Raw genomic sequence first — 23,625 nt, 5'->3', positions numbered from 1 at the left:
ATATATTCCAACTCGGGCGTGTCCCACTAAAAAAAAAAATTAATAATAATAACAAGACATTTCTAGCAGTTTTCCTTTAAAAAAAAAAACACAACACGTTTTTCTGTATAGAGTGGTTCGAGGTTGCCATCTTGGATAGTTATTTCTCCCTGTTTGGTGCAACCTCAAACAAAAAAGCATTGGCCGCAAAAGATTGGGGAATGTTTGGGCACCCAGTGCTGTGCACACAGATCGCTGTGTTTAGTTCGTATATTCCCAGCAATCGGATATCTGATTATGCAAATTTTCTTGTTTATTTTTTTTATTTTTTTATGTTCCCATATTTTCTTTTCTGGTAACAAACGTCAAGTTCGATATTGTGACGTTGACATCACTTCGCCCTTGTCCATAGCCATTTTTATTCGAGCGAATTGATGTGGCGTGATGGACGGCACACTCGGCTGTCAAAATGTAGCACAAACTACATTCTCACCTGGGCAGGTGACGTGTTTGTTGTTGCACCGAGTTTCCCCACATAATGTTATCCGTATTGTCCCGGCCTTTTGTGGTGCAGCGGGTGATTAGTGGTACCTGGACAGGTATACAAGCTGCTGGGCGTGAAACTGGAAATCAAAATGTGGTTTGATTTTTGTTGCTTTGAACTGAGAAACTGGAAATGTAATTCGAAAGATGTTTCTAGTGACATTTCAAGACTGGCCAGCACAGATATTGTGTGTAGATAGATCTAACTATTTATTCTAATTATGTTTTACATTCGATATCCTAAAACATTCGCCGTGTTTCCGATAGATTTTCGCAGCATCTTTTGTGCACTCGGCGGGGTCGAAAAATTTCCCCCAAGTCGAACACGAATTCAATGGGCCAGGAACAGGAAATATATAGAACTGGAAGCAGGAAACGATTGACTCGGATGAAATGGCTCGTAAAAGAAACAAACAAAAAAATATCTAGAAAAAAAAAAAAAAAAAAGAACCCTAAGAAATAAGAATCTTTTTCCCCTGGATTTTCACTATATTCTACGTATATAGCTGTAATAAACATATCCCAGGCCAGCAGCACAAGTTCATGTATACGTATAGTTATATGGATCCTCTTTTGCAACTATATATACATATACTATAGTATATACTACTTTTATAGACGTGACCGAAGAGACTTCCTTCCTTGTCCGGCCATCTTCTTTGGCGTTTGTCTTGTTACACAATTGACAATCTCAGATGTCATCTAATACTATAGATGTTAACATCCTATATTCTTTATTTTCTAGGGAACTATAATATAGGCCCGATCCAGTCAGCGATGGCCTATACACTCACAACGGATATCATCATTTCCTATTGTCTTTGTGTATATATATCTATTTATCTAGCGGGGTGTTCCCCTCTTGATACGGCAGACATTGTCTATACTTGCCCGAAAGACAGAAAAAATTAGTCGTCACAAATTGATTCGTTCAAAAAGGTGTAGAATTCCTGTCTTATTTTTTTCAAAAAAGAATTTTTCTTTTAGACGCCCAATGTCGCAAAGGATAAAAACGAGAAGAAGACACACATAACAAATAGACTATCTATCTTCCACGTATCTCTCTGCCTATACATGTGTGTACACGCTTCATATCCGACCAGAGTCAATGACGCGTGAACGCCGGCGTATATATATGTACCCTTTTTTTTTATCGTTCCTTTTCTCCCCCTCTTTTGCTATCGATGCGAGTTCGATATTCTTCTTTTTCACTTGCCTTTGCTGGAGCATCCCCATCGCACATAAAACTTGCGGGGTTCTTTCTTTTTTTTTTGTTGCTACTTCCGACTTGCACGGCCGCGATGCTGCGCAGTAGGACCATTTTTTTCTATGTGACTTTGAAGCGAGAACGCACGTGAAAAAAGGGATTTTTCTCTTCACGAAGAGGTTGTTATTTGTAACACAAAACCTTGTGATTATTTATCATTTTTTTTTTGGCTTTTGGTGGAGCCACAAAGACGACCGGCGGTTTTTTTTTTTTTCCCCCTCAGTTTGAATCAACACAAACCTTTCGGTTAGATGATTGACGAGCAAAAGATTCTAGAAGGAACGAAAAATAAAATGGAGGGATTTTATCACGTGATGTTTAAAAATAAAAAAAAAAAAACTGATATTCAGTCAGTTCAATCGAATCGGATAAGATTTCTTTTTCGCCGCAGCAAACGACTGCTAGAGGCGCCCTAGTTCAGTGAGTACGTGAAAAATAATCAAAAAAAAAAAAAGACTTTGATTTTTTTTTTTTTTCTTTTTAACATTTGGAGAAATGGTTAAACACGCACTTTGCGTGTTACTTTTCCGCTTCTGATGCTGAATAACTAATAAAACAGGAAAGAAAAAGAAGGTGGGAATGATCATAATGATGAGGCCCCGCGGTAGCTACACGTGGAATAGAAACAGGCAATACAAGATAATCATTAAGAACTGCGCACCATCCATCAAAAAATGGGACACACGCTAAAATAAAAAATGTGTCTGTAACAGATGAAGAAAAAAAAAAATGCAACTGGCCGAAATTCAAAGAAACTTGCTATTATTCTAATTTCCTTCTCTCACCCCCCCTAAAAAAAAATTGGGGGGTGGGCGACAAAAGAAATTCAGGGCGTTGAATATTTTCATCTTCTTTTGCCTATTGTGTTCAACTGCACCCTGGAACGTACACACACAGCGAGACGATCTCGAGAGACTGGCTATTTTCAATGGACTGGATTAGCATCGATATTGCACTCTGTTCCATCAGTTGAGGAAAAAGAAAAAGACGCTCTATAAAACTTTGCTTTTAACAGTGAAAAGTGGTAAAAAACTTGAAAAAGTTCCGTGAGAGTGAAGAGCAATAGGATTCTATGGAGAGAGAGGTTGATCAACGATGTGGGGCTCCTTATAGGCTGCCTTTAACGACCACTAGCTACCACCCCTTAGTGGTGGGTGCCTCTTAATGATTGCGGCTAAAAAAGATGGGTCCGCCGGTGAAGGAAAAAAAAAGAAAGAAAATGTTGCCCAGTTTGCGCGGTGAGCGGCCCTGCCAATCAAGTCCATCACGATGGCAAATAGTTTTCCACGACACACCATTCTTTCCCCTCTTCTTTTGTGTGTGTGAACCGATGCAACCATCAGATTCAACGAAGAAAAGGGAAAGGAGTGGTTATATACATGAGCAGCCGAAAAACCCCAATGTGCTGTAATAACCCCCTCCCGTAGAGAGAGATAGAGAAGAAGAAGGCAAAAAAGAAGAGTCCTCTGCTCTTCCAAATAAGTCCGTTGGGGTGTATCCCTGCTAATTTGATCCGAGGTTCCATCGTCGTCCGTTAAAAAGAGCCAGGCCCATTTGCTGACTGTTGCGGTCCCCCCCCCCTTTTTTTTTATCCCGCAAAGTCGTCAGGGACGTCAACGCCCATCGTCCTAATAGAAAGGCGGAGGGGGGGAAAGAGGATAGAAGAAAATCGGCCATTTCCCAATGAATCTCTTTCAAAACACACGCAATCCAATTCGGGACTCGTTGGGGAGCCCATATTGCTCAAAGACTTCATTGCCCGCCCAAGTACCATTCTTTTTATCTTTTTCTCTCAGAAAGAGGTCGGCACGGTCGGCACCCGGAAGAGGTGTGAAACCCCCCCCCCCTTTTTCTGGATTTATAAAAAACAAAATAAAAAATAAAATAAAATGGATCAACTGAAGACCTTCAAATGATCCCATAGCTAAAAGTGGGACGTATTTTCCTTCCTGAATTTCTACCTCGCGAAAAAGGAGCCAGCGCGTTAAAAGGAATTCCCTCTGCAATTCGACGAGAAAAATGGCTCTAAGAAAAAACAAAACAAAAAAGACATAAAAAACGGGGCGACATATTTGTAACTAAATGGTCAAAATGTATTACAAGGTGTGTAAACTGATTTGTTTTGATGAGATAGAGAACTCTTTTCCCCCCATATGTGTAACTACTTAACTTTATAAACGAATGAACGTTTAAAAAATGGGTCTTTCCTAATGGCTTTTCATTCATTTTCCATCCGGCTGAGCGACTTAGAGAGACATCTAGGGACGACGACCATAGGTACGCCGATATTGCGGATCCACTTCTATCAGGTAATACGTTCCTGATGTCAACGTATCCAACGAGGCGGTTGGCTGATATGGAGCTACGCGAATAAAAAAAATTTGGTTATCGTGACTATTCTAACCGAAGGAGGTGTGTACACACCTTTATTGTAAGAATCTTCTTTGGCTTTCAAAATGGTAGTAAATTCGGCGGGCGGCAAAGCTGTGCGAGCTTCCAGGCGGCTGGGAATGTCTCCCAGAGAAGCCAGCAACGATTCAACTCGGCCAGCATCTTTACTCACTTGTAATGAAAACATGGACGATGCAAGGCCGGATCCATACGAAAACATACCGATCCGCTTGCCCAGCAAAGATTCAGCATTTTTACTGGGGAAATTAATCAAAATAGGAATAAAAGAAAGTGAGCACACATCTGCTGGGCTTAAATAAAAAATAATATAGTTTTACTTACTTGACCAGAAGGGACACCAATCCTCCATATAAGGAAGGAGTGTACATGTTTCCCACCATGCTAGCAATCATCAAAGAAGGAAGAGTTTTGGCTTCAAAAGAGGTTTTACTACACTTGACTGCAGCTTGTTCTAATTCTCGATTAAAATAAGTTTCCTTCAGATTTAAATTCCTGAAATAGATTTGAAAAAAGTTGTCAACACTTCAATTGTACATCATGCACGTTTTTTTCCCCAATTATTACTTGAAAGGCACTAGATCTGGATACTTGCTATCCGATTGTTCTTTATCACTGTAGAGAAAGTAATCGTTGACGCAGAGACGAGCAAAGCTCTTTTGCACCAACTTGCAGTAGGGTGAATGGAAGCAAAAGTAATCAAAGTCGTCAAAGCTGACGTCTGGACGGTTTTCTTTTTTGCAGTATCTCTCATAACAGCAGTCCAGGGCACTTAAATAGCATTCGATTGAGATTTTTCCATCGACAGTAGGGAATTCGGATGACAAATCAGGCTTATAGAAATCATACACATGTTCCATGTGAGTCGCTCGTACTTGAGGAAAAAACCAAATAGTTTTTAAATATCAAATAATATTTAATTTAAATTAGACACTATCAAAAAGCCTACCTCTATTAAAAGTTATAGGGGCATTTGGTCCAATTAGCATTGCAATTGCACCTGCTCCTCCCGTTGGCCTGGCTGGACCTGGGGGATAGACTGCTACATCTCCAGCAACAACAAGAGCATAGCGGCCATCCCAAAACTGAGACTGGATCCAGTTTACGGCATTAAACAATGCAGCTGTTCCTCCATAGCAGGCATTGGTAGTATCTACACCCTCAATATCTGTGTTACCACTGGGCTTAAACAATTGCATAAGCACCGTTTTAACACTCTTGGACTTGTCAATTATAGTTTCAGTGCCAACTTCCAATCTTCCTATTTCTCCATAACCTGTAGAGAAAATGGGCATGAAATAATTCATTGGCAGTATGTAAAGTTATATTACCAATTTTGTTCTTCTCCAATAACCTTTGGACAACTGTTAAACAGAGGGAATGGATATCTTCTCTATCATTGCAGAACCCCATCTTCTGCTGGCCAAGTCCGATAGTGTATTTCCCTTTCGAGACACCATCATGCTCTTCTAACTCACTCTGTTCAACGTATTGGTTGGGAAAATATATTTCAATTGCCAGAATTCCCACATCTCCACAATTTGAATTGGAGTTCATTTTTGATCAATGGGCAATCTAAAATAACACAATTAATACAATTTCACATGTAACAACATTAAAGTAGTAAGGGACAAGAATAAAAAAAAAACCAACCGGCTAACAGAGAGTGAGCAATAGAAGAGGCTCAAATTTAACCGTGGTGTTCAATCTTCCCGCATTCGAGAGAATGAACGAGCGCCCGGAGAAAACGAGACCTGCTTCCTGTATAAAATGACACAGTTCAAACCCGTTTGAAAATATAAAATACCAATATTGAAAAGCGTAAATTAATACAGGCTTGAAAACGAGTTCGTATCGTTAGATCATGTCCTCGGTTGGTTGTTTTCAGCCGACTACGCTCGGAGCTTAGGACTGACTGCCAGAGTTGTCAAGATGTTTTATAAAAAACCTATGAACTTTTCAACATCATTTCCTGATTTTCAGTTTTCCAAATTCCACTTTAAAGGATTTCTATTCCATTAAGACAATGGAATTTGGAGAAAATCCCCCCCTCCTAAAAAAAAAGAAAGTTTCACATAACGTTTACATCGTTCCTAACGAAGCCCCTTAAATTAGTTTCTAAAACATAGTAAATTTTTTTGTGCTTGATTTTCGGCGGAAAAAGAAGACAAGAAATTTCGTTTTGGATGACGAAATGCCCTCGGCTCTTACAAATCGAGATTAACTTACTTTTTAGGGAGGAGGGGAAATAAGTTTAAAAACAAGTTTCAGTTGTCTTGAAACGTAGAAAATATGTCGAATGAGCGCACTGAACAGATGCTGTTGATAATCTCAATAATTAGGGTGCTCTCCTAAAGCTTACCCTCCAGATCACTGCCATAGTTTTAGTGAATTAGAATAAAGTTAATAAGTTTTTTTTAAGCTATGCCTTTACCTATTCTCCGCCTCATTTTTCTAGGTTGTTTCGGTACAACCACTTCTTATTCACGCAATTACCACTCTATATTTCGATTCTATTCCATACGTCTAGAAGACCTTATTCGAAAACAACTTTTAAAACAAGAAATGGATCTTCTGTCTTTCATCACCAGTGACCTCAAGACATCTTTGGCTTAAATTTAAACAAGTCTCACCAAGACTGTTCTGTGTGCGGAGAACTTTGATACATTGATTTTAAATGCATGAAATATTAGCTGATAAATACCGTTACTAAAATTACCTAGATTTTTCCTCCAGAATGCTTGACGATTTTTTTTGTAGGAACGACTGATTCACGAAATAACGTTTTCAGAGAGACACATTCTGTTTTGGCTCAGGGAAAGTCGCTTTATACGTTTAGAGCCGATCAGATTGGACTCCCTCCGACAACGCGATTTCACCCAAAGATTGTTAAAGCCATTACCAAGTTGACCTTTTGGGTTCAACTCATATAGAAAAATCTTTTTGGAGAAAGCAGAATTGAAGTTTGAAGCCTAGGCATTGTTGTAAAAGATATTTTTGTTTTACCTTATTTCAACCCCATAAATCCAAGGGACGGAAATGTTCTTTGTCCTGGAGTCATGAAGTAATACAATACTATGTTGAGTAAGCACCCGTGTGAAATGTGGATGATGCTGTATGCCTAACAAGATATAGGATAACATTAAGATCTGGAATTTGCACATGGCAAAATAACTGCGATCATCTTACGCAAAAGACTGCTAAAATACGATAATTATTTTAAGCCGCGATGGCATTGTCTAAGTTGTAATTCAATTCGATCAACGGTCAGTTCCATAAACAGATCTCGGAGTCAGAAAACGATGGTTCCCAGTGTCCTTTTTTAGCCTATAGGGGCTGTTAGCCTGAGGCAAATTTTCACTGATGGTTCCAGATAGCTTTTCCTCGTGTCTTCCTCCTTAAATCTCTTGCGTTTGCTGCCATCTATCTATCAACAAAGGAGTGATCCTGTATCAAGGATAAAAAACCGCGAAAAATAGCCGCCGGCAATAGGGAAATTCAAAGCCGAACCGGCAACATGGCCAATCTATAAAACCCTAGTCTTGTGCAACTCCATCTCGTTCAGGGGCCTGAACGCTGTCAGGCAAAACATGACGACAACTCCTGGTAGGGTTCAGGTCCCTGGCAACAATTTGCAGCAAGAAATAGGCAGCTCAATTCGCTATACTAGTGCAACTTGCCTCACGCATTCAGTTGCAAGTATATGTATATTCTATATTTTGTTACCTGATTTTGTGGTAAGTTCACACAGCCTGGTCTTATGAGGATCGAAGATTGAGCTTTATGGCGCAAGGACAATGCTGTAGGAAAGGGTTAAAAGTATAGTTCGTTTGCCAACATTTAACCACAGACTAGGAGTAGAATTAACGATCTACTCCTAGTCTGTGGTTAGATGTTGGCAAACGAAGAGCTTGTCTTGTGGTTCCTAGTTGTGCAAGTTTCGACCCACCCATGCCATCACCTCGTCAAATAAGGTTTTAACGAAGAAAACTCAAAAGAGAAACACATAAAGGGTCCAAGAAAACCTCCATTCACTCTTCAACACGAAAAAGAAGAAGCCCTTAGCAAGGAAAGGTAATGTTCTTGTTTATTTTTCAAAAAAGATGAACATTCTTGGCGCCATTTCTACAGCTATGAAAATCGTAACGGAAACGAGGTCTCATAAGACTTGGGATGGGGGACACAAAAAGGCACAACGGAAGAAAAGTAGAAGGTCACTTAAGTAGAGATAGGAATTCAGAAATGTAATAATAGTTAAATGAATGGAAAAATCAGTTAGTGTGGTGAAAATTATGTGATGTGTTCCCAGGAACTTCTGCCATGGATTGAAAGTCAATCATGGCAGGAATGTTATCAAGTACTTTATGCCCTCCAACTTGTGCTACTTGTAAACCAGATTGTTGTCTTTTCTTCATGCCTTATTAGTATAGTCATTCTAGCCAAAAAAGGGGGGTGTACCTCAAAAAATTAGTAATGAGAAGTTTTATTAATGAGCACTATTTCGACATACTTTTTAAGTAAGTGTGTAAAAAAATTCAAAAATCGTACGTAGGGATCACATATAAATTTTCAATTAAAAATTAGAAAATAAGAAATGGGGGTGTAATTTAAAATTTTTTTTTGTTTTTATTACATGTAATCAAACTGTATGTGTTAATAAACGTGTGTTTCTAATTTAAATGTTTTTTGTGTAGATTTACTATTTTTTTTTTAATTTTAAAGTTACTGAAATTGGTTTCCGCGTCGAAATTTTTTCGCCGTGTTTAACACGGTGCTTATGGCGCTACGCGTCTTGTTAAAATTGATGCTACATAAAAACTTAATAACCTAAAAATCCCCAAATAGTCTAGTTTTGTAGCCAATATAACCTAGTTTATTTTGTATTAATTATATCTTATGAATATAACACAGTAAAAAAGTTATAACCATTACAAAAAAAACTCCCCAGGGGAGTTTTTTACAAAAGCTAAAATGACTATACTATATTCAAAATGATGATTTCTTCTTTCCGGTAATGGTCAAGAATTAATTTAAATTACTAGATTTCGACACTGACGTAGCCTGGCGAGTAAAAAGAAAAAAAAAACAGGAATTTACATAACTGACAAAAAATGAAAATTTCCAGCATCTTACCTGACGTGATGGGCACTTAACTAAGGCACAAATTCTGATCGGTCGAGTCAACGTATTGCTCGTCGCAGTTGAACAGGATTTTCTCTTTTTCCAATACAGACCAAAAATAAGGATCGCAGGCGTTTGCAATTTCTGTTGATAAAACGTGCCCAATAATAATTTATTATTTTTTAAGTGTGATGAAATAGCCGAAAACTTTTACGCACCGTGGCAAAGTTTACGACAGGGACCTATGCTTTTGCCATCTAGACGACATTCAGGTTGTGCTGCTAGGCAGATAAATTCTTCAATCCTTGGGTGACTATGTAAAAAGAAAAAAAGATTTTTTAAAATTGTCTAAATCAATAAAATCTTTATCATACCAAAGGGAATCGATGATGGTCTGGAGGAATGCCCAGCTACCAAGGAAATCATGTTCGGACTTGTCTCCCGCAAAATTTGGATAAAACGTATGGGTGTAATTGATGTGATTGCTGCAGAAGGTTTCGTTACGTGGAATACATTGAGTGGACGATGACGCAGGTATGTCTGTATACCGTTTTTAGGTTAAACGTGAATAACATGAATATAAATAATCGTAACTAGCGCATTCTTGCATTACCTGTGACGTAGGGCACGTTTTCATTGGAATGTGTTGTTGAATTGTTTTCAAGTTGCGTGAAATTTGTTGTGAAGGGCGTTGACGGATTGATTTCTGCGGGACGTGGGGTAACCGAAACACCATCCTCAACAGACGTGACATTCACCCCATCTAATCCTTGTTTACAATAAATAGGGTAAGAAGAAAAAATAAATAAATGTCATCCGTTTTTCCTTTACAAAGACATTTTTTTCCACCGTCATGCACTCACGGAAAAATTTAATTGAGATATAGGAAAACAAATGCTTACCGTTTTCACCGGTCAACCCAAATTTTACTCCACAGTAGACAGCCGCAAACCCCGCCGCCATTAAAACCAACGTAAAGCACGCCAAACAGATTTGCCGGTTCCAGTAGCTAGACATTTTGACAGTCGGTGCCCTCAGGTCTTCCTTGGTCATGGCGTCAGAAAAACTGTGTACCTCGATCTTCTTTGTGCTAATTTTAAAAAGTTTTACAAAGTAACAGTTCCTTTCTCAGTCAATAAAAATATTTGTTGATAAAACTTACACAAATGCTAGTACAGCGACTCGAAGATGATGTAAGTGTTGCGTGCAGCACACTGACCTATGCTCCTCCAAGTATGCTGTACCAATGCCAAGTACTGCTTCAATAAGCGCCAGACATCTCGGTAAAAGCCACAGACAGTTGTTCATCACTGCTGGATCATGCGACCTGCGGAGGTGGGGCCGTGGAACCGTGGGACCGCCCACATTGGCGCCGCTGGCGTTCTTGTTCCCGAAGAAACCTTCACTAAACGAGAAAATATTACGCAATTCGACACGTGTCGGCAGAAACGTTCAACTAGGAGCGGTGTTAACGAGAAGATAAGATTTCCTCTGAACGACACCGGAACTTTGTTCGTTCTGGAAGTATAGAAAAGAGTTAATGCCCTGTTGTTACGTTGACGTACGAATTTCCTGAGACTCAGTGGAATTAGCATATTTGTTTTCTAGTTGAATGAAATTTTGGTGATTAACCCTACCGTGGCAATTCATAAATTAGCGGAAATTGGCATTTGGTGGGAATAAATGGCCAGTGGTGAAACCGCAGAAAGACTGAAACACAGTGATCTCGCACGCAACATCAGTTTCGGAATATCTTCATTATTATGCAGTTTCCAATAATTCGTCGCGTACCGGCTATTGATGACAACCCACCACCTGTTATAAATGGCTTTCAACCCTACAAATTGCTTAAGCTAATTAAACCGAGCCATTTCTACATGCTTACGTCGACTTGCATCCATTGCAAATACTAAATTTATCTTACATGTTCCATTAATTTTATAGTATGATCCTACTTATCAATTACTTCAAATCAAAAGACGCACTGCTTTTGTATCATATGAATCGATAAGTTCTGACTTATCTATCAAGACCAGCGACAACATAAAAAGTCCGACCGGAAGTCGTATCGTGGAAGTCGTATCGAATTCGAATCACCGTGCTATTTCGAGTGACAGCAATCCCACTCTGACAACAGTGTGATAAGTTATTTACAAATAGATATAAATTCCAGACGAAAATTTGTACGCATTAACAGTCTTTCTCAGACATTAAAAATATTGTTAAGAAATTCTGGGACATACACTGACTCGGTCTATTTTCCTGACCATAAAATACACACACAAATACCCATCCGGGTTCACGCATTACCGCGTTACCGACCCGTGCCTGCATTACCGCAGCGCACCACGAATGGCCGTATTACCACGACCGCCCGGACCTGGCCATGCTTGTTGGCATTGTAGCGCCCCCGTACGAAACGTCAAGCTTGGGGTTTTGGCGTACCCAAACTGTTAGCTTCACCAAAGCTTCCCCCGCGCTAGCCTACCGATATCAAGCTTGCCGTATGTAACGTTATGCTTGAGTTAAGAAACCTAACAAAGCTCTTGCCTTTTCAAGCTGCACCCGCGCTTGCTTGCAGTTGTCAAGCTTATCGTTTACAGGGTAACTTGAGTTTGGTTAGCTAACAAAACTCTTACTTTATTCAAGCTTCCCCAGCGCTATAATATAGCTCACAGCTAGGTGTCAAGCTTGGCGCCAGAAAAAGGGTTAGCTTGGATATTGTGGGCTGTTAGTTATAGTATAATAATATTATTAAATAATCGGCGGATTTCAGTTTGAATTATTTATTGTGAAAAGTTAGGTTATATTTCATAAGCTAGTTTTTTAGGAAATCAATCATCTGTTAAAATATTACTTGTCTTAACGATCCGTAATAAGAAAAAAAATAATTTATTTAAATAAAACAAGTTTTTGCAATTTTTAAAAATAAAAGAAGATAGCTCTTTGATATTCCCATTAATTATAGCTTGTAAGTTATATAACAATAAAAAGTAAAAAGTAAGATATTTATGCGGAATGTTTTATTGTGAAGATGAGATAAGTTTTGTATAGGATAGACTACTGCTGAATAGTAGCTTAAAATTCTTACATTTTGGATCTGCCAAATGGGTGATTGGAAGGAGCCGCGACTGCGACGCGGAAGACTCGGGTTCGAATCCAGTTCCAGGGATTTCATTTTTCAAGTTGATAGATACAAGCTCGCGCCGTGCTGGCTGACTTAGCTTGAATAACCCAAGTCTGATGCTAGCTGAAAAAGCTTACACTACTATGGGAGCCTGCCGTACGAAGCTTGCGTCCAGCTTCTATCTAGCTAACCGTCGCCCCAGCAAAGTAGACAACTAGCCCAGCACACACAAACACATGTCACCAAAAACTACTGAATCCTGCTGGCCTGATGTCGGAAAGAAGACTGACCAAAATCTACTAATGAGAGGGGGAGAACAAAAGGGCTGAGACGTCGTCGCGTCGACAAAGAGGGAAATTCTGTTGGAGGACGAGGTGGTTCTCTAAATGCTACAATATTTTGTTGATAAAACTTACACAAAAGCTAGTGCAGCGACTGGAAGATGATGAAGTGGTATGTGCAGCACACGTTTATGCTCCTCCAAGTATGCCGGACTCAATCCAACTGCTTCAATGAATGGAAATCTCGATAAGCGCCGACACAATAGTTGTTCAACACCGCTGTGTTCCCAGACGCTGTGGGAGGTGGCATCGTGACCCACCAAGGCACCAACCCCACCAGACCGCAGACACTGGTCGCCCCGACTCTTGTTTGAGAAATTTAATTGTGAAGTTAAAATCTACAGAATTGAAGGATTCGTATCCCTTCGAAACCATAACCTGCAAAAATAAAAGCAACGTTAATTAATAAATAAATAAAAAAAATAAAATAAAAATAACGTTCTAAAACCCTGCATACAGGAATACAACGTTATAACCTTCGAAAACCAAAGAAAATTTCTAACAGTGTATTACGCAATTCGACACGTGTCGACAGAAACAACTAGGAGCGGTGTTAACGAGAAAATAAAATTTTCTCCGGAATTCTCCGGAAATTAGCATTTGGCGGGACAAATGGCTAGTGGCGAAACCGCTGAGAGATTGAAATACAGGGATACGATCTCGCTCTCATGAGTTCATGCGCATGCTCATGCGCATGAGCATCATGAGAAAATCTTCATTACAGTTTCCCTTAATTCGTCGTGTACCAGCTATTGATGACGACCCACCACCTGTTACAACTGTCTTTTTGGTATTCGACAACGGGCTTTCATCCTACTAATTGCTTAAGCTTACAAATCAAGCCATTTATAATGCTAACATCGACTTTCATCGATTGCAAATACTAAATTTATCTTACATGTCCATTAATTTTATAGTATGATTCTACTTATAAATTACTTCAAATCCAAAGACGCATTGCTTTTGTATCGATAAGTTCTGAAAAATTTTCAGAACTTATATTTAGATACATCTTCAGTCGCAACCATCGACAGCACAAGATCCGAGCGGAAGTCACGATCGCGATAGCATTAGCAAACACTGGAGACCCCCAGAATTCTGGGGGGTAATAGCATTTTAGGTCGCTAGAGGCCCCCAGAATTCTGGGGGGGGCCTAAGCTGTTTACAAATAGATTCCAGACGAACATATGAATTTCAGTGCAGTCTGTTGTCTCATTTCACTGGATACCTTTGTTGCCTCACAGTTGCACAAAGTACCTGAACTTCTGCGGGAAAACGATTTACCTCTCAAGCTTTAACCAAAATGGCCCCAGTAAATACAGGAATCCTTTTTTTGCAGTTCAACCCGTTATGGACTCCTCACGGGTTATCCAAAATTGTCTTATCGGCGCTTCAAAAGGTTGACAAACTTCTCTACATTAAAGTGAAAGGCCTTCCCTTGTCTGAAACAAAAGTTTCAACCTATAATAGAATTGTTAATCAGATATACAATATTTCTTCCAGAAATGCAGTTGATCGCTTTGACACCAGAGTAGTACTGACTGACTTTAGAGATTCTTTGATCAGGCCAAGTGTCTGTGTTATTAATAAGTTGCATACAAGTCACACAATTGAAACAATTCTCATGACAAGCCAAGAACATTCATATGCAGAGTTTCTAGAGAATAAGAGAGATGGAATAACCAGTGAAGCGCTGCATATTGACACAACTTTTAAAGACAATGATCAACACTTGGTCATTGAACATCAGGAGAAAACACAAAATCATCTTCCAAGTTTAACAGATGAAGACAACATTTATGACCATGTTGTAATTGGGGGTACATTTGATAACCTTCATTCTGGCCACAAGATGCTTATATCAGCAGCAATATTGAGGTGCAAGAAAAGCCTTACTATAGGTGTCACTGACGGCATCATGATAAAAACCAAGAAATTATGGGAGCTGATTGAACCTTGCCAAACAAGAATTAAGAAGTTACATGAATTTCTCATGGATGTTGAACCTAGACTTCAATATAAAGTTGTTCCCATAACAGATCTTTATGGACCAACAGCAGATGACCCTGCACTACAGGTGATTAGCGTACCATTAGTTAACAGTTTGACAATATGATATTTCATTCACAAGTTCAGCTTTTGGTGGTCAGTGAAGAAACCCAAAAAGGAGGTATGAAGATAAACCAGCTTCGTCAAGAAAAAGGTTTAAGCAAACTTGATATCTATTCGATATCAGTAATTGATGATAATCACGCCGGAGCCGGAGAAGAAAATAAAATCAGCTCGTCGTCTTTTAGGAAACGTCTTCTCGGATCCCATATTAAACCGCCAAAAGTAAATTATATTTTTGTATCCCTATTTAATTACAATAAATAATTAAATGATTATTTTTGCCAGTTCAAGAGCAAACCCTATGTGATTGGATTGACTGGGGGCATCGCAAGCGGGAAAACGACAATTTCGAAGCGCCTAAAAGACTTGGGGGCACATATTATTTCGTGTGACCATTTAGGTCACTTGGCTTATAAAAGTGGCACGGAATGTTATCGGCAAATGATTGAGTATTTTGGAGCTGGAATATTGAATGAGGAAAACGAAATCGATCGGAAGAAACTGGGACCCCTGGTCTTCTCCAATAAAGTATGTCAGAAGAAATCAGTTTAAAATTTCTGAATAATTCCTTATTTATTTATTCTTTCTTCTCAAGGACCATCTAGAAAGTTTAAATAAGATGGTGTGGCCAGAAATTCGTCGCTTATACAACAAGGAAATAAATGAACTCAAAAAGCAAAGTTTTCAGGGTATAATAGTGCTGGATGCTGCTGTTCTTCTAGAAGCAGGATGGCAAGAAGATTGCGCCGAAGTTTGGGTTGCCACCGTCCCCAAAGAAGAAGCGGTAAAAAGAATTGTTGAACGAGATCACATCACGGTAGAGCAAGCAACTCGCCGCGTTGAATCACAGCTCAGCAATAGTGATCGGGTGGCCAGCGCTAATGTTGTTATCTGTTCAATTTGGGAACCAGAAGTAACTGCAGCGCAAGTTTTAAAAGCATGGCAATACGTACAAGAGTTTCTTGCTAAATAAATATTTAGCATGTTATTTTCTATTATGTACGTAGAATATTGGTGTAATGTGGGAAATAGAAATAAGTTTTTTCTTATCGTTGGAGCCATGTTAATTCTTTTCTTGCTCGTGTGTACAATTTTAAAATTATAAGAATAGAATAAAATATAAAAATAGAAGCAAAATTTTCCTTTCATAATTGATGTTATGATGTTGGCTACTAAATCGAACAATGACTGGTATCATTAGCCGATCAGCTGGTCTGCCTTTGCCCTACGAAATGTGAATTTATCAGCAAAACCATAACACCTGATTGATTTTAAGTATTTTTCGCTAATTAACTAATGGGGATTTCCACTAGAAAACAAAATCATGAATAAAGCATAGAATAAACTCTGAGGTTTTCAGCAAATAAAGGGTAAGTTAATTATTTCCTAAATTTTACCACTTTCGCCTATTCTTCTCATGTTAAATTTCCTACCAGTTTTCTTGGCAGTTTCAAGATACAACAACTCAGCATCCGGTACTATTGTCCGATCCGATCTATTGTTTTTTCTTTTTAAACCATAAAAAGATAATTATTAGATTATTCTTATAAACACTGATTCCTAGGTTCCTTGTCACAATGTAATTTAAAAGATTAAATATAATTTAATAATATAATTAAATATTAAGATTAAATATAATTATAAATAATTATATTTAATTAGCACGTAGCAGATAAAATGTTCCATCGATTGCTGTGTTTCACGATCTGGAAAGGGTAACAAAAAGATGTCGAAAAGCCCTATAGTTTATTTATCAAATAATTAATAATTAAATAAATGTGAACGTAATATAACTTTGTTTATTGTAAATTTTTCATTTCACTTGAATCACAGAGGAGGATTGCGGAGGACAATTCGGTTTGAAAACCCAAATTCTGTGATGAACTACACCTCTCCCCAGAGTGGTATCACCCGGTGGAGACCACACCAATTGCAACCCCCCTATGATGCAAGTGGTATGCCGATCAAGTGGTATCCCGATCAAGATAAAACATTTGAAATCGCCGATCGGATCGGCGATTTAAAAAAAAAATGATCCGATCGGATCCTTTTTGGCGATCAAACTTTCGCCATCTATTGGTAGATTGTTTAGTCTCGTGTAAAAGTATTTTGCTACTTTTGCTGTCGAATGCCGCATACCACTGGTATGCAGAATAAACAATAAACAAAGTAAAATTACGTTCATATTTATTAAATTATTAATTATTTGTTAAATGAACTATATAAAGTAAAAAGTTCTGATTAATATCCTGCAATAAAAAATACAAAAGAATAAAAAATTATGAACTTGGAAGCGAATTAGACGCTGAAATTTTGTCAACGGTTATTTTCAAATGCTTAAGGATATAAACCAACGCTGTTCTTCATGAACTTTACATCACACCCTGCTTAATAGTCTATTGGGCAATTGTCATTAGTAGTATGAATAAAATACGACTGAGAAAAGGAGAATTAGGACTGTATTAAATGCTGCTGAAAAGCATTACTATTTATACAGGAGAATTAACTCTACTCCGAGAAATAAAAAAAATATGTAGAGGGCAGCACAAAGCAAAATTTGGGTTATATGTGTTGGCTGTATCGGATGTTTGTAAAATGTGTCAGCCATTTTCTCAGTTAGTGCAGCTTGTCGATCTTTGAGTCTTATAATGCTAGAAAAGTGATCTCAGAAATGTGTGTAAAGTGAAATTAAATGATAAAAGTTGACAATAAAGAGCTTGTCTTGTGGTTAATGGTGAAGTTTGGTCATATTCCATATTACGTCGTCAATTATTAAGGTTTTAAGGAAACGAAGAATTAAAAGAGAAAAACTTTTAAAGGGATCAAGAATATTGAGACCGGACCATTCTTGGACAATGTACCAGGTTAGACAGTGGCTTTAAAAATAAAAATGGTAGAATTTATTTTTAAAATCTAAATTTTTGATATGTTATCAGAATGAGTGTTAATTTATATTATGTATAGTTTCATTTATATCCCATGGTTATTTCTTCAGTTATTGGGGAAAAAGATTTCGGTGAAAATTTTCATATTTTTAGAGATTAGTAGAGTCCAAGATATTAAAGTAAAAAGAAAGAAATGACCACGATTTGTAGACTATACAACACTAAACAAGAAACTTTAGGTTGTAAGGTTAAGTCGCATTTTTTGTGTGAAGAAGGGGGGATTCTGGAGTAAAGTTGGACAAGAAAGGGGCGTAGAGGGGGAGGAGCTTATGACTTTTACTACAACTGTAACTGTAAGTGAAAACATACTATATGGCCTTTAATTTACTTGTCATTGCAAAATATTAAGAAAAAAAGGCGATAAATATGAATTATCGATTTATTTCGTTCGGCCCCCTCTATCTTGTCCTTATCTTAAATTGAATTTATTTTCCGTAAAGACCTTCGGCGGATGCTGAGTTGCGTGATCTCGCAATTCACCCCAACCCCATCTGGTGTTTTAGTTCCATAAGGCTAGCGATTGGCACCGATTAGCCCAAATCGGGTTAACCACCCCGCCCTACCCTCTACGGCGCGTTCGGGTCTCGAGGTTCAAACATTTTCTCCCCGAGCATCGAACACCCCGACCTGATACCCGAAATACGAAACCCGATTGGCAAAAAAGTGCCTCGACCAACGACTGCTGCGTTGCCGCGATGGATACAAATGTGAAAAAAGATGTCGAACAGCCCTATACCTACGGACATATTGGGTATAGCGGAAAACGGGAAAAGGTTTAGCTCCACCCCTCAAAAACGCAAGTTTTGAGCAAAACTACATGAATTTTAATGAATTGATTAAGGCTTAAAACAAAAAACACACCTACAGATTATACTAGATATTGACATATACTTTTGTTTATGAGTATACTTGCTATGATTTATGGGTTTAATGGGAGGGTTTAAACGGGCAGGGCCACCGATTGGGTCGACGGGCACCTACAGCGGTCGTTTTGGCAGGCAAAATAGGTTGACGTGCAGACTATGAGGGAGAGGACGGGCAACTAGGCGGACATCTTGGCGGGTAGAGACAGTGAACGGGTCAGCGGCCAAAAAATGGGAACGCAGAAAGCTTAAAGAGTAGACGGGCAAACATTTTACGTTAACAGTTTGGCAGAATTAAATGGCGAAAAAACGTTAAAAATACGCTAGCGCCACCTATCTCCCGGCCCTGGACGGGCCCAAAGTTACTAGTTGTTATAATAATTACATGAAATATGTTTATTTGAATTTATAAAAAGAAACAAATAAATTTTTTTTCGCAAAGGGGGACAAAGTTGAATCCCACGTCTCATAGATGTAAAAACGCGGAACAACACCTGGTCGTTCGTTTAGAATGATACCAAGGACATTTAAAATTTTCATCCATGGAACATCTAAACCATTTCGAAAGACGGCAGACGTAGCGTAGAACCGACCGTCCATAGAATGTCCACAGGACGAGCAATGCTAGTAGAGATGTTGTCCAAAATGTTCACATGTAAGAAACCGCAACGTAATACAACCAAAACGCAGCGAAAACGAAACCAAAAGTGGCTCCTGCGTAGAGCTTATGAAATGCTCGGAAAAACATGTTATCTAGGATACTCCCTAGAGTGAAAAAATCACCCTCTTGTGGGCAAAAAAGGGAAACATTATGGAATTTGGTTTTTATTACACACATTATTTATGGTTTTTACACACAGAAACAACGAAAAAACAATTTAAGTTTAAATGCTGCTAAAAAAACATGACCAGAAGACTACCTGGGAGAATGGATTTAAGATAACTGACTAAAAATTTAGAAATGGGCCAGTATTTGAAGAAGCATGGTAATTTAAAAAAGGCGGTAGACGTGGGAGTGTAGACCCACTTTATTAGTGACTAACTGTCGATGTACTGCTCGCATTTGAGCATAGTTCTCTCTTTTTTCAGTATGTCCCAGAAATGGATTTCGCATTTGTCCACAATTTCTATCGATGAAATGTTCACAATAATATTTTTTACGAAGTTATTAAAAGCAGAAAACATTTACCCACCTTGGCAAAGTTTACGACTGGGACCTGTCGTTTTGTCTTCTGGACGACATTCAGGTTGTGTTACGAGACAAATAAATTTTCCTATCTCTGGGTGACTATCCAAACAGAAAACATGGTTTTAAATCAGTTTAAATTAATAAAATGTGAATAATACCAATTTGAATCAATAATAATCCGGAGGTATTCCGAGCTTCTTATGAAGTCATCTTCAGACTTGTCTCCCACACCATTTGGATAAAAGGTGTGAGTGTAATTGCTGCAGAAGGTCACGTTAATTGGAACACATTGAGGCACTAAATACTTGTGCGACGATGACGCAGGTAGTCTGTCTATATAATGTTCACAAAAACAAATAATCTTAACTGAAACATTCTTGCATTAACAGTGACGTAGGGAATGTTTTCGTTAGTGTGTCCTTAAATAGTTTTCAAGTTGTATAAAATTTATAGTGAAGGAATTTGACAAATTAATTTTTGCTTGGCGTGACACCATTGAAGTATCATCCTCCATAGACTTTACATTCGCCACGTGTAATTCTTGTTTGCAATAAATAAAATGACTGGAAGACAAATTTTACCAGCTTCCTAACATTGTCATCCCCCCCCCCCCATGCATGTACTCATGAAAATGAAAATGTGAGAAATTGAAAACAAATTTTACCTTTTATATCTGTCACCTTAAAAAATTTTCCTACGTAGTAAACCGTAGCCAATCCGAATATTATAAAACAGGCATAGTAGATGAATCTATTTGTTTTATAAATTCTTTTTATGCTCCATGCAGGTAGCTCTTCTTCTGGGATAAAGGAAGAGGGGTACATTACGAAAAAATTAAAAGCACCTACTTCTTCGAAAGTGTAACAAATAATGACTCCATATCGCCGTCCGCCGTCAGTCGTCTGATAGACCATCAGAGGATGCTGAGTTGAGCGATCTCTTAATTCAGCCTAGCCCATCTGGTGTTTTAGTCCTATTAGGGCTGTGGCCCGGGTCATGAAAACCCGGGTCAGATCCCGGGTCAAGGGAAAAAAAACCCGATAAAAGGCAACCCTTTAAGGAATTTTTTTTTTCGGGACGAGTTGCGGTACGGTTCAAGGGGTTGTCGGGATAACCCGAGATGTGGCGCCATCTAGTAGTAAGACAAAGAAGCTTTTAACTCTTACGCTAACTTACGAGTCAACAAAGCAGAATAGCTTAAAAACATAGCAATCTACAGGAATCGGGGTATCTCTTTGCGTACTTGGGAACTTAGGTCTTCCCACCAAGTCACCAACCCACAGGCGCCTCGGGACGTTTGTCTCAATATAGTGCTGCGACTGGTGACCAATTTTCAAAACAATTTTTCCACTTTCCACAATTTCTACACAAGTTTTACACAATTCTATGCCAAACAAAATCACATATAGTTTTGAACTGCTGGAGACTATTCTAAAATGCTATGCTTTCCTACTTCAATTTCTAGCTCATTGTAAAAAATGTAAAGATATTGTGGATAGTGGAAAAAATCGTTTTGAAAATTGGCCACTATTCGCAGAAAACGTCCAAATGTACCTAAATCCTGTAAATCAGGCGATGCTGCTGGCAAAAAAAGAAGTTTTCCAAATATAAACGTTGTAATGGTTGAGTCTGATGACGAGACTGAAAAGAAGAGAAGGAAAGTGCATTTGACCCGCTAATTACGCGGGACATGACCCGACCCGGGTTGTTTTTTCTGACCCACGGGTCAAGCGGGACGGGACATTTTTTTTGCATCGTCGACCCGGTTCAAAACCCTTTAAGGAATAAAACCCGTTAATTTTAACCCCTTAAGAAAAAACCCGTCCCATTTGGTCCGGGCCACAGCCCTAAGTCCTATATTATATAGGTCCCCTATATATAGGCTATATATAGGGTTATTTTGGGGATTTGGGATTTAAATCGCAAAAGATTTTGACAACACTGGTATTTTTTTAAATTATAAATTAAATATGTTTAGGATATAACAACCAGGGTTGTTACGGTTGCTCAACGCCATAAGAGCTCTTTACATTGGAAGACGTCCTAGTTTTTCAAAGGGAAGGAACCTTTCTTCCTGTGACGTCAATTGCCAACTGCCAATGGGAATAAAACTAAAACGCGTTCTTTTCGCCATCTAGGTAACGAAAATAAAACAAAGTTTTCCCTCAGTGACGGTTAGTACAAACAAACTAGGGTAGAAAACATGGCGGCTTCCGAGAAAACCATAAAGCGTAAGGCACTGGTCGACAGAATTGAAAATGTATCTGGATCTAAAACAAAGCACAGTAAATAACTAAATAAATAACAGTAAATATCAAGTGTTACTTGTAATGTGTCCAACTACAGGAGAAAAGCTTATTACAAATCCCACTCCCAAACTAACAATGAGACCGAAGCAGAAAGCAAGCAAGACCATGAAGAAGAAACCACAATTATCAATCAAGATACAGGAAGTGCTGCATCACCTGATGGTATTGATAGTTCCCATGCACTTGGTAAAGTAAATATGCATTAAATATAAACATAATTAATAGTCAGAGTTGCTAACTTGCTAATAGAAAGGCATGCTGTGGGTGGAGTTCCTAGAATGGATACTACGATAAATATTGATTCAGTTACTTCATCATCAGTCCAACTAGACACGTCAGGTATCATAATTAGAAATTAAATTGTTATCATATTCTTAGCAGGTGTTACTGTGTATCCACCTAGTTCATCTTCGACCAACAACCAATCTTTTGAAGAGGTCTGTATACTTGGTACACAGAACACAATTGATGTTGACTCATCAGTAGCTTCATTTACTAATCCTACTGACAGTGGAGGTGTTTGACCATCTTCTGCATTGGGTTGCGCAACTACGCTAATGTCAGGTATCACAAGTTCATTTCAAATATAAAAAAAAATGTGTTGCAAAGAAATTGCTGCTTACTTTTTAGCGGCCTCTACTTTAGATCAGCTTATTGCGTTGCGCTTATTTCCGTGCGACAAACATCGCACGAAAATGGTCCCATTTTTAATGTTTGAATACATAGAATCCCCATATCACATGGAAGCGAAACGGTTGAAAAATGAGGTTAGCCAGAAATCAAAAGAAGAGCAGCATAAGCTGCGCAAACTGTCTAAGATGGTAAATTAATGTGTATTAATGTATATTAAGGTTTATAATACAAAGAGGAATTGATTCAGGTTTCCTTAATTTGTATAGTAAATTTTTTAAAATTTTTAATACAGAAGAAAACAGCGCGAAAAACAGTCATAAGCGACTACTTTCCCCATTGTTGACAACGTTATGGAGGGAATGTTATGACTGATCCGGATAGTCAGCGCCCCTAGCGAGTGCCCCAAAATTTGTCCGCGGAAATAGCAGACGACGGTTCTGGGACCTCTAATGTTAGACCATTGTCGATTTCGGATGGCTGCACTTTTTTGCACTGGTGCAATTGCCCCGAGAAAAAGTTGTTCGAGTGGTAATCTTAGTGCAATCCACTTTTTCGGTGCATCGAATTTGTACGTTCCAGTGGCACTCCGGCACCATCCGAGGTCACTCGAAAACTGCACTTTCTTGCCCGACCTTTTTAGTCAGTGCAAGCGGTGCAGTGCAATTTCTAGCAGACGAATTTAGAGAGTGTGTTGTATAGTGATAGTGATAGGAGCCTTTTTTTTCTTTCGTCTTCTACTTCCTCCAGCCGGCGTAAAAAGTGAAAAAAGTGTTCGAGTGTAACCTCC

The 23,625-nt window shown here is 38.6% G+C and overlaps 3 protein-coding genes and 2 long non-coding RNA genes across 11 annotated transcripts; 3 read left to right on the top strand and 2 right to left on the bottom strand.

Annotated features, from left to right (window-relative positions):
- Positions 1 to 3,860: 3,860 nt before the first annotated feature.
- Positions 3,861 to 6,936, bottom strand: LOC116933327 (hydroxymethylglutaryl-CoA synthase 1). Of its 2 annotated transcripts, none has more exons than XM_045171531.1 (8): positions 6,918 to 6,936; positions 5,852 to 5,959; positions 5,530 to 5,773; positions 5,148 to 5,474; positions 4,766 to 5,072; positions 4,523 to 4,693; positions 4,214 to 4,437; positions 3,861 to 4,151 (listed from the first exon to the last, which is right to left on the bottom strand). In XM_045171531.1, exons 3-8 carry the CDS (start codon positions 5,753 to 5,755, stop codon positions 4,048 to 4,050), a joined length of 1,359 nt encoding a protein of 452 aa, XP_045027466.1. In that variant the 5' UTR covers positions 5,756 to 5,773; positions 5,852 to 5,959; positions 6,918 to 6,936; the 3' UTR covers positions 3,861 to 4,047. The 2 variants fall into 2 exon arrangements, with proteins under 2 accessions (XP_045027466.1, XP_045027465.1); XM_045171530.1 differs by lacking the exon at positions 6,918 to 6,936 and adding an exon at positions 6,032 to 6,179.
- Positions 6,937 to 7,815: 879 nt separating this feature from the next.
- Positions 7,816 to 10,480, top strand: LOC123470771. Of its 2 annotated transcripts, none has more exons than XR_006644556.1 (5): positions 7,816 to 8,272; positions 9,520 to 9,628; positions 9,699 to 9,853; positions 9,944 to 10,107; positions 10,206 to 10,480. It is a non-coding gene; the product is annotated as an uncharacterized LOC123470771 (long non-coding RNA). The 2 variants fall into 2 exon arrangements; XR_006644555.1 differs by having other exon boundaries at positions 9,507 to 9,628.
- Positions 8,265 to 13,000, bottom strand: LOC116918434. 5 transcript variants are annotated; one of them, XR_006644554.1, is made up of 9 exons: positions 12,863 to 12,997; positions 10,482 to 10,724; positions 10,222 to 10,409; positions 9,933 to 10,088; positions 9,694 to 9,859; positions 9,538 to 9,632; positions 9,332 to 9,463; positions 9,183 to 9,259; positions 8,265 to 8,618 (listed from the first exon to the last, which is right to left on the bottom strand). XR_006644554.1 is itself a non-coding variant. In XM_045171534.1 (9 exons), the coding sequence occupies exons 2-8, from the start codon at positions 10,625 to 10,627 to the stop codon at positions 9,348 to 9,350; spliced, it is 783 nt and encodes a 260-aa protein (XP_045027469.1). In that variant the 5' UTR covers positions 10,628 to 10,724; positions 12,863 to 13,000; the 3' UTR covers positions 8,265 to 9,259; positions 9,332 to 9,347. The 5 variants fall into 5 exon arrangements, 4 of the variants coding, with proteins under 4 accessions (XP_045027469.1, XP_045027470.1, XP_045027468.1 ...); XM_045171534.1 differs by having other exon boundaries at positions 8,265 to 9,259; positions 9,933 to 9,969; positions 10,054 to 10,088; positions 12,863 to 13,000; XM_045171535.1 differs by having other exon boundaries at positions 8,265 to 9,259; positions 9,933 to 9,969; positions 10,054 to 10,082; positions 12,863 to 13,000.
- Positions 13,001 to 13,944: 944 nt separating this feature from the next.
- On the top strand, positions 13,945 to 15,948 carry LOC116918433 (bifunctional coenzyme A synthase). Its single transcript, XM_032924146.2, has 4 exons — positions 13,945 to 14,864; positions 14,924 to 15,121; positions 15,185 to 15,427; positions 15,495 to 15,948. Exons 1-4 carry the CDS (start codon positions 14,091 to 14,093, stop codon positions 15,870 to 15,872), a joined length of 1,593 nt encoding a protein of 530 aa, XP_032780037.2. The 5' UTR covers positions 13,945 to 14,090; the 3' UTR covers positions 15,873 to 15,948.
- A 1,528-nt stretch (positions 15,949 to 17,476) lies between these two features.
- LOC116918527 lies at positions 17,477 to 23,080 on the top strand. The gene is made up of 7 exons (XR_006644551.1): positions 17,477 to 17,763; positions 18,285 to 20,220; positions 20,286 to 20,823; positions 21,875 to 22,181; positions 22,243 to 22,391; positions 22,455 to 22,769; positions 22,836 to 23,080. It is a non-coding gene; the product is annotated as an uncharacterized LOC116918527 (long non-coding RNA).
- The last annotated feature ends 545 nt before the right edge of the window (positions 23,081 to 23,625 follow it).

This window comes from Daphnia magna, linkage group LG3, assembly GCF_020631705.1.
Source record: "Daphnia magna isolate NIES linkage group LG3, ASM2063170v1.1, whole genome shotgun sequence".
Lineage (NCBI taxonomy): Eukaryota > Metazoa > Arthropoda > Branchiopoda > Diplostraca > Daphniidae > Daphnia > Daphnia magna.
This window is presented reverse-complemented; position numbering and strand designations above follow the sequence as displayed.